This window comes from Drosophila tropicalis, unplaced genomic scaffold (assembly GCF_018151085.1).
Source record: "Drosophila tropicalis isolate 14030-0801.00 unplaced genomic scaffold, ASM1815108v1 contig_878, whole genome shotgun sequence".
In the NCBI taxonomy this organism is placed as follows: Eukaryota; Metazoa; Arthropoda; class Insecta; order Diptera; family Drosophilidae; genus Drosophila; species Drosophila tropicalis.
In genome coordinates this window covers 3,474,009-3,484,413 of record NW_027173374.1, presented here as the reverse complement: position 1 = coordinate 3,484,413, position 10,405 = coordinate 3,474,009, and the positions used below count along the sequence as shown (strand labels likewise).

At 35.0% G+C, this 10,405-nt stretch overlaps 1 protein-coding gene across 2 annotated transcripts; it reads left to right on the top strand.

Annotated features, from left to right (window-relative positions):
- Positions 1-523: 523 nt before the first annotated feature.
- LOC137585174 (uncharacterized) lies at positions 524-2,202 on the top strand. Of its 2 annotated transcripts, none has more exons than XM_068300843.1 (5): positions 524-761; positions 820-1,245; positions 1,311-1,633; positions 1,685-1,995; positions 2,067-2,202. In XM_068300843.1, exons 1-4 carry the CDS (start codon positions 607-609, stop codon positions 1,912-1,914), a joined length of 1,134 nt encoding a protein of 377 aa, XP_068156944.1. In that variant the 5' UTR covers positions 524-606; the 3' UTR covers positions 1,915-1,995; positions 2,067-2,202. The 2 variants fall into 2 exon arrangements, with proteins under 2 accessions (XP_068156944.1, XP_068156945.1); XM_068300844.1 differs by having other exon boundaries at positions 2,047-2,157.
- The last annotated feature ends 8,203 nt before the right edge of the window (positions 2,203-10,405 follow it).

Here is a 10,405-nt window from a genome sequence, read left to right as displayed (position 1 = left end):
TTTTGTGGTTTAATTTTTACGCTGTCTACAAAATTCTACATTCATTTGTCTCCTTATGCCTTAAGTGAGAACCAAAAGTTTTGCTCGTATTTTGGCATAATTGCGGATTTCTCTTTACTTTAGTTTTTCGTGTTAGTTTGCTTTATCTTAGTTGTTGTTTTTTTCTTCTTCTCCATCTTTGAAACCCAAACGTGAATCATAAAACATAAAATATTAGTCATATGCCACACTCGGAATGTTTTATTAGACAGGCAAAGTTTTCCAACTTAGAGAGGCCATGATAGAACGAGAAACATATCTGTACAATCCACAAAACATTACACTAGAAGTTTGGCTCAAGGCTTGAACTTGGCCAAACCAGAAGAAGCAACAACTTTATTTACACATAACTCCAAACAAATATCGGTAAGGACGATAGCGGGAGCAAGAGAAATGGAAACTGAAAAGCAATGTACCCTTGTTATTTTATTGTATTAATTACTTTGAATTGAATTACGCAATCAAGTAAGCCTTTTTACTTCATTCATTTCACATATATATGTACATATAACGTATATTTATAGTATAGTTAAAGCATTTTCGAGCAGCGAATTTCTTTTTCGCATAATGCCGCAACTCACACCAACAAAAGTTTCACACAGTAATAAGGCTTTTTCATTCACCTCTAAAACTGAATCTGGCAATAATGAAACAGGTTCGGAAGAGATTTTCTACCATGCCAAACCAATTAGACATCAGAGAAAAAGTATTGACAATTTTGGGTAAGTTCTTATAAATATTTCTTGCTTCTGTTGCTCTTCAATTTCTCAATACTTTCAGGACTTCCAATTATCAATCGGTACTCGACATTCAAACTGTATTGCTAGAGTATAAGCAATTTCAAGCCGCTCGCATTATACAACGAGCATTTCGCAGTTGGTGTGAATATTCTAAATATGGTAAGATGGAGAAAGCCGCCATTGTCATACAGAAATGTTGGCGGCGTTTCTATCAAATGAATAACTATTACCATAGAACAGAGGAAATTATGCAAAAGTGTGTACTTGATCATTATATTAAGTGTGCCACTAAGATACAGGCCTTATATCGAGGCTGGTGGTCTCGCAAATATCTTCACAATTTCTTCCTTTTAAAGACAATTAATATTCGTAACTTGAGTGATCTACTCACTTGCATTGCTCATGAATTGAAGACTTTAAAGTTTAAGGGTCTTTTACCAGGCGTCTATTCGTTGCGGAATTCTCCGTAGGTTTCATTTTTTAATCTTATAAAATACTAGTAAAGTTAGCAAAAGGCCTTCCTTTTTATAGATGCCTCTTAAAATCTGAAGAATTTCTCTCCTCGCATGAATTTCGTTTCCACAATGAGCTTATTGAATCTGAATGGACCTCGATTCGAGCACGACAAGATGAATATCGTCGCTCGTTCCAAGATAATTTCATGTATACCTGGGTTCCGTATCCGGGGCATTATTATAATGATCTGTGTCAGAAAAACCGTGACCGTGAAACTATTAAGTCAAAGGCCAGCAAAATGGACAATAAGATCTTAAGGACTATTGCCAAATTTACATCTGCCAGAGAAACTTACAAGGAGCGTCGACAAAAGAAATTAACTCTTGGATGGGAAGCTCGTAAGTATTGATCATAAAAACTGGATACATATATTAGCTTTCGTTTGATAGATAAAATGCGTTATCAAAAGGCCATCAAGATAAATAAAAGATTTTGCGAACAACTGATAGAGAGAATGGAACATTGGCGAAACATTGACGGCACTCTTATATTCCCTAGCAAACTATTGAAAAAACAACGATGTTTGAATTTAATATTTGAATCGGTGAAATGTCAAGCTAAACCAATATCAGAGATTGACATACCAGCATGTATCTCAAAATTGACAATAAGATCTTAAGGACTATTGCCAAATTTACATCTGCCAGAGAAACTTACAAGGAGCGTCGACAAAAGAAATTAACTCTTGGATGGGAAGCTCGTAAGTATTGATCATAAAAACTGGATACATATATTAGCTTTCGTTTGATTGATAAAATGCGTTATCAAAAGGCCATCAAGCTAAATAAAAGATTTTGCGAACAACTGATAGAGAGAATGAAACATTGGCGAAACATTGATGGCACTCTTATATTCCCTAGCAATCTGTTAAAAAAACAACGATGTTTAAATTTAATATTTGAATCGGTGAAAGAGCAAGCTAAACCAATATCAGAGATTGACATACCAGGATGTATCTCAATGGCCGTAGAATGATTATAATCCTATTCCTAAAGTTTAATTGTTTAAATTATATTTTTTGTAAAGGTTAATACATAACAATGAAAAGTAAAATTCATTATGTTTTTACTGAGAAACCATCTAACCATTTAAGATCTACATATGCCCATAAAACTAAAACACTTTGTCCTGCCTGAAATACATATGTCAACACATTTGATTTTCTCAAAGTTTTACCAAAGAATCGCCGGAGCAGTATAAAACGCATTTAAGCCCTGGTCAAACTTAAAATTCTATCTAACTTTGAGAATTCCCAAGGACTTGCTCTTCTTTCTTTTTTGTGTGAAGCATGAAGAAACCTCATTTTAAAAGATAAAAGTAGAGACAAAAAAGAAGAGGAGAAAGATGTCGAACAATTTAGTCGATTTGACTACCAGCACTTTTGCTTTTTGTTTTCAGGTCTTGAATTTGGTATTTATTTTTATTTTTTAAGTACGAAGAAAGAGTGATGATAGTGCAGGAGTAAGGGGGAATGAGAGAAATACCTGAATAGCTCTCGACAGTCTAACATTTGCACAACGGGCGCAAATAACTTTCAAAACACTACAGAAATTCATTCGCAAACAAAAATAAAACTTTTGCATTTAACTGTGTAAATTTTCCAAACGTTTTTCATCGTCGCCTTCATCCTGTTTTCGTTCCCAACCACTTCTTTCTCTCTCCCGCTTCTCTTCATATGTGTTGGTTTTTTTCTTTTCTATTTATTTATTTGCCGTGGTTTTTGCTGCAAGTTTCAACTGTCAAACACAACATCAATTTGTTCAAAAAATAAGCAGTAGCAACTTTTTTCTTGTTTTTTCGTTTTTTTTTTTTTCTTTGACAGCGCTTTGTTTTCTATAAACTGTGTTTTTTTACATTTGCATAAGTGGTGTGTGTTTGTGTGTGTGTTTATGCGGGTGTCAGTACAAAGAATGCAACATTAAAAAGTCACATTGCTGCTGATTTATATTGTAATTCAAAAGCAAAGTTTTACTCGAACCATTTTGCAAATGTAAAACGTGACACACACGTTGCCGATGCCAAACATTTATGAGCCGTGAAGGCACTTGCAGCACGTGAATATGTTGCAAAGTAATTTAAATAGACCTAGCCACCCCCCGCATAAAGTTTTCACTAATGTGACTTTTAATTCAAAGGCTACTGATTTTGTGAACCATACCAATGATTGCTATTTAAAGTTCTTTTGATTTGAAACTCAACTTGATATCTAGAGACAGGGTGAGTCGGTCATAATCAAAGTTAGTTAGTTATCAAAATTAGTTAGTTAAGCCTTTCAGAATGTAAAGAAATCTTCTATAAGTTAAATAAATGCGGTAGTCGACATAAGCCTACTACTTCGGCAATAATTAATTAAAAATGGATTATATGACATCACTTGTTCAACTTTTTTTGATTAAAATTGAATTAATTACTTAACTAGTACAGTTTTGAATAAGTAGCTGTGTAATTAATAAATTATACCTCAGATTGCATCTTCTTGGCTTACACCTCTTCATCTGGTCTATCTCTTTAATTCTCCTACCTTCGTAAAGTGTTTTCAGTTCAAATGGCTTGATGTTAATACAACTTAATCCCAGAGCGTGTCAAACAAACAGACTTTTTCGCAACCCTTTTGACATTATAGTTTATGAACACGTATAAAAAAACTGAAAAGCATCACAGAAAAATAAATCCAAACCCAAATACGAAAGAGTTTAACAGAGGCCACAAGTTAAAGCTAATAAATTTTATTACAACAATGTCATAAAGTTTGTTATTGTTGTTGTTATTTGCCATATACTCGCACAATGCATATACATATGTATATGTATCGCATGGCACACGAATATGAAATATAGTTTGTAATTTATGCGAATATACGCATATTTAAGTCAAATGTAAATATTTAAGTTGCATATGAAATTTTGGACATGCTGCATGTGTCTGATAGAGTCAAAAATATATATATATGTATATACAAACTACCAACCCAACCCACTCAGCTACCCACATAAGACTATAAAAAATTCTAAAACCAGAAAAAAAAACACCCACACACACACACACCACACAAAAAAAACAATAAAATATAAAAAGAAAAAACAGAATACCAGTCAAGAAATAGTGATAAAATAATATATATGTACCTACAATTGTGTGCAGATTAGACTGGAACTAGAAGCTGTTGAGAATATACTAGATCTAAAGAGAATTCAGTACTAAGCCCTTCGTTATTATATCACGCATACGACCCGGGTGCAATAAATTGTTGAAAACTCGAGACCTTGTTAAACAGATTAGCTTTAAATATTATTGAGAAAAACCTTAAACGGTTAAAAGTCATGCAAATTCATTATTATATTTAAATATTTTATTTTAGAATTTGTAATATTATTTTCTTAAATAAAATAAAGTCATCTAGTTTAAGGTTTCCTACATTCAAATTCACCGTCATGAGTCAATGTTCAAATGTTTTTATATCCAGCCTAATATAAATGTATACATATCTATATGTATTTACACCTATGCAATATGTGCATATGTATATATATATATTCTATATATGTATATTTATATGTGGTCGCTAAAACACAGCTATGCGTGATACATATTTATATTTACTTTACATTCTCTATTAAAAGGAGGGAACAACAACAATGTCAAATGTGGGCGAGGCAGACAGAAAGTGTAGCGAGAGAAATAAAAGATAGCTTAAAAGTTGCAAGGACAACGGTATGCCTAGTTCTTTATTTGTTATTTGGGCGAGCAAAGGTTAGCTGCTATGCATATTTGTTTATTTTATTGACAACAACAAAAAAAAAAACACTATCTAACAATTGCTTATTTGTTTAGGTTGGATTCTGTTTTTCGCCTTCTTTACAATAAACATATTCTTTGCCCGACTTCTTTTTTTTTTTTTTGATTTCTTTGCCGGTGACAAAGTCTCAATATGTATATATGCATTATGAACTCGAAATATTTCAGCTAAGTTCGGTAATTACATATCTATTAGCTGGTTTGTTACGACCAATTGCAAATTTGTATACAAATTCTATTGCAATTGAAATTTTCATTTATATAACCGCAATCAAACTTAATTACAACCACACCAATGACAAAAATGATAGAAAATAAATATGCACAGACCATAAAGTGTCCAATTTAACTGTTTCCTTTCTCTTTCTCTATCATTTTCTGTCTGCGAACAATATGTTTTTATGCAATTTCAATATTGCATACGAGAAGGACAAATGCCGTCGCATCAAGGGCACAGGCATTGAACATCATGATTGATGACAAACTCTTCAGTTGACAGCGCCATTTATGAGGATTAAACAAAATGGTCAATGAATGGGGATTCAAAACGGGGCATTTCAGGGGTCCCAGTTTCAGCACAATGCTCAAGTAATTGATGTTTAGCTGCGTTTAGGACCTGACTAATAATGGCTAAAATGGAAAACTCTGATAAAGGGCAACTGGGCGATATGGAGAGCAAAAATGAGTATGGTCATGGGCGTAGACGTGATTTTAGCTCTGGTAATGACTCAATATCTCTCTATTTCTCTCACTCCCTCACTCTCTCTCTCTCTCTCTCTCTATCACTCTCATTGACTTGTTCAAATTAATTAAGAAATGGTTTACGAAAAAGCAAGTTCTATGTACCAGTAATAGAAATGCAAAGTGTAAATGATAATGCTCTGACTACGCCTTTTCTAAGGGTGGAATAGAATAAAAGGATATAGCCACAGGCAGCCAAAACATTGTTGGTGTTGCTGGTGCTGGCTACGGACTGGGAGCTGCAATGAAAATAAAGCGTAACCACAGCATCAATTGAAACTCAAGCGTTGTATGCACACAGAGCTGCACTCACACACAGGCGCACACAGTTATACACATACACACGCACACACCTTTTCAATGTAGTTGGCTCTGCATGTTTTGTGCACATTTCAATAAATCGTCCATACGCCTCTTTTACAATAACATGGTCAAAGCAAAGCCTGCATCCAATAGTGAGGAAGCCTAAAACGTGCAGGTAACATGATTTTGGGCGCGATTAAAGTGCCTACCATACCGTTCTTTCTCTTCATCCCTGTCACTGGTCCTAGCCACATTCCTCTCTTTGGCTCTCTTCGTCTCACTGTATACTTCATTGGGATCATGGTGCATCAAAATGCAGTTTACTGTCTACAGTTGGCATTTTACAGCTTAAAGCGATTTTCATTGGCAATAACCTAACCGTAAATGCAACATACAAATGCCAAGCATGCCCTGCACCGGATTGCTAACTAACTGCCAGGTCACGATAGACAGTTATACCAATAGATGGATGGATGGATAGATATATACATAGATAGTTAAATGCATATACATACATATATGTATCTATGTGTGTGCCCAATATGCTGAACAATCCCATTCCCCAATCGCACTAACCTACCCACACCGTACTCCTAGCCATCCACTCGCCCCACTCTTTCATTGGTTCGCCGTGGTCTCTGGCATTCGAAATGCATATTGAAGTTCATTCGTTCAATCAATATTTAGCCATTGAAATCGCGATTTACGCGCATATTGCGCAAATAACAAATGAAAAGTGCACGGGCAACGGCAAAGATTTATCTTTTTCGAATGCAGCCACTCCGGAATTGCAAAATTTTTCGTCAGCAATGAGTTTTCCGTTTTCATATATTCCATACCAAATGGGTTAAGTCAGAGTCAGAGGTTTGATCTCAGAAAGTTTATTAAAATTTGATCAAACATCCGTATCATTCGCTTATTTTGATGAAAAACTAAGTGTTATTAGAACCACAAAATAAAGTATTGATTATGAAGCGACTAGCGGAGAGCAATTTTTGAGCCCGAAGAGTCGCCCTATCTAATCTCAGTATGAATAGTATAGAAGACTAAACTATGTACCTATCAACAGAAAGTTAAAAAATCTATTAATCAAATTTTGATTATGTACTTATTGCAGAATAGTCTATAACATAGTGAAAATTAATATATGTATATGTATACTCTGCATACACACACAAGTATATGAATCTTTTCCATTGATAAACTATAATCACTTGCCAATTTGTTTACTCCATCAATATGGATATTACATATACAGGGATAGCTATATGATTAAAACATCGTAATTGTGTCCGTTGTTGTACCTTTCTCCATCGACTGCAACCTAAATCTCTGGAGCGTCATTAAACAGGTCTATATGTATATAATTAGCTGCTGTAACTGCCGACTGTCAGCTCAGCCAACGCCCAGCAAATGGTCGAAACTGAAATGGAACCAAACCAAATGAAACCAACAAACAATACAATGGCAGCTGCCTTGGCCTCAACCAGAACAGCAATAACAAAACTGTTTGCCACAGTTTCAGAGACCATGGGCAGTGTTAAGTTTAATTTAATTGCCCAACCAAAAGGCCAAAAGGAGCAGCAACAATGTGGCCCCAAAGCAACACCAGGCTGAATGGGTGGATGGCTGGAAATGGTTAAAGGAGAAGGATAGCTCAGCGGTACCCACACATTTATCATTATTCATACGTTGAGTGGGAGGGCATATACATATGCAGATAAAGTGGGAGTTAGAGAGAGAAAGGTATATGCACATTGGCATTATTATTGTTTCCCACACATTTGTTGTTGTTGTTCCGCATTCGAGGGAATATAAGCCATATTCCCACTCTTCCCCCACCACGTTATTCATGTGTATATTTGTGTGTGCCATACATGTTAATAATTGTAGATACACACACACACATAGAGAGACATTGACTATGTGTGTGTGTGTTCATTATTATTGCCTCGCGTTTTTGGCGTTTGTTGGCTTAAACGTAACCACACATTTGGGGAAATTATTGTTAATAAGCAGCTGCGTTTTTGCATTATTATCCATGCCCACACTTCAACTGCCACAAAATGTGGCATCACTCCGCCACTATACACCTCTCACTCTCTCTCTCTCTCTCTGTCTCCGTCCTTCGATATCATTAAATAGTTTCCATACATATTGATTGGACCCGCCGGGGTCAGGTATACAAATTCAATAACATTTCCCAAATTGATGGCAAATTGAGCAGAAAAAAATCCAATAAAATAGTTTCCCACAGACTTTAAAAATAGTGAAATAAAAAAGGGATTGATCTAATTATCCCATAGGGGGTTATCTGATCTAAATGTTTTCCAGGAAGGTCAAATATTAAAAATGTCTAAACGTGGAAAACTAGACTTAGATAACATTTATTAAAACTTTTATAATCCTTTAAAACCAATCTAAGATTTAAAGCCAATCTTTGCTTTTTTTAGTTATTTGATTTGCTTATGTGGGAACACATGGCGAATACTTATTTTTATTGCAAATGACCACGTTGACACGGTTGAAAAAGTGCACAAAAAACAGACTGTAGTAACTGCAAATGCAGAGTTAAATTTTTTATTGTCTCCTTTGCCTGCCATATGTATCAAACTCATTCACATAAGCAATTAGACCTAAATGGGGCCAACCACTAAAAAAGCCAACAAAGTTCAGTTGAGTTTAGTTTTAGTTTGAGTTGAGTTCGTGTCTACATTAGTGGTTAGTCACAATTGCAATGAGTTTTTGCTTTATATTTATGTATTGTGCCATAAAAACCTCTCTCCATACTAGAGTCGGCTTTTTGCTTGGTTTCAGTTCGCTCTCTCCTTTCCTTTTCGTTTTTCTTTTATGAGTAGTTTGGAGCTGACGTCGTCCTTTTATGCTAAACATGAGATCGTTAAGGAGCCAGCCATCAAAATTTTTGGGAGGCAACTTGCAGAGCTGGAGCCAACCAGCCATTCGGACAGCCAGTCGACTTGCCTGCACTTTGTACTTGATGGCCCAAAACGACACACATACACTCACGCTTACCAGGACACAAACACACACATACATACAAGCATGCAGAACAAAGTTAAGGTTTTGTTTTTTAGTTTGTTTCGGTTGTTGGCACAACGCGAAGTCATAATAATCATAAGTAATCTAAATTCACAGTTATGCATTGTCTAGCTCTTGCTCGCTTCCTCCCTCTCTCTCTCTCTCTCTCTGTTTTTCTTTCTCTGTTTGCCATCGGGTGTTACACCTTCTTACACTTTTGTGGAGTGCATTGTAAAGTGCATAATTTTACGATGCACTTTTATATTTTGGGTAGTTCTTGTTTTGTGGTTGGTTTGCTTGGTCATGAATGAAAATTACTTCTGGCTGGCAGCAGGGAAAATATTGTCCATGTATGTATTGGGAGTTTGTGTGTGTGTGTGTGTGTGTGTGTGTGTGTGTGTGTGTGTGTGTGTGTGTGTGTGTGTGTGTGTGTGTGTGTGTGTGTGGAGTATGTGTATGCAATTTACATTTATGGTTATTGTAATTATAATTGTTTTCATGCCTTTTTGGAGTCATGCCCAACATCCTTGTCGTCCTTGTTTTTGTCCTTGTCCTCTCTTCGTTGATGTCGTCGTCAATTCTAGTGCTGGCAGCTGCTGCTATTCAATATAAATTATACTTTTAGGCTTATAAATATTATTGCCTTTGTGTATATGTGTGTGGGAGTGTGTGTAATATCTGTGTAGACGTATTGTTATTACTTAGCCTCCTGTGCTTGTTTTTAATTAATTAATTTTCATTTTCAAATATTATTTTACTATAAAAACTTTTTCCTCCACATGCATAGTATTATTTTTTTATTAAATTTCTCATACAATGTGTGTGTGTGTGTGTGTGTATTTTGCGTATACGCATTTGTGAAACATCAACAACAACAAAACTCAACCATAACAAAAAAATACGAATCATGTTTTTATGTTGTTTTTATGGCGAATTTTAATAAATTGATATGGGTTAACTTACGGCACAGGCAGACAAGATTGATTTAATTGATATTTTATGGATATTTTCTGAAACTATTTATAATATTTACCGAATGGATTTTTCATGTCTCACTATCTAAGCAACTATTTGCCCCACATTTTATTCACTGAACTTGAAATATTTTAAGTAAAAACTGATTTAAAAGAGAAATTCATCCATTTTCGACCTTTTCATTTTCTTATTTTTTACTTTTTGTAAAAATGTAAAACACGCTCTCAGCTAATGTTTGGCAATTAGGATTTTGCTGT

What these genes read in the sequence shown, in the direction of transcription:
- LOC137585174 (XM_068300843.1), top strand. Translation starts at nt 607, where the DNA reads ATGCCGCAACTCACACCAACAAAAGTTTCACACAGTAATAAGGCTTTT. An exon ending in TATTCGTTGCGGAATTCTCC is followed by an intron (nt 1,246 to 1,310) that starts GTAGGTTTCATT and finishes TCCTTTTTATAG; the next exon opens with ATGCCTCTTAAAATCTGAAG. An exon ending in AACTCTTGGATGGGAAGCTC is followed by an intron (nt 1,634 to 1,684) that starts GTAAGTATTGAT and finishes TTCGTTTGATAG; the next exon opens with ATAAAATGCGTTATCAAAAG.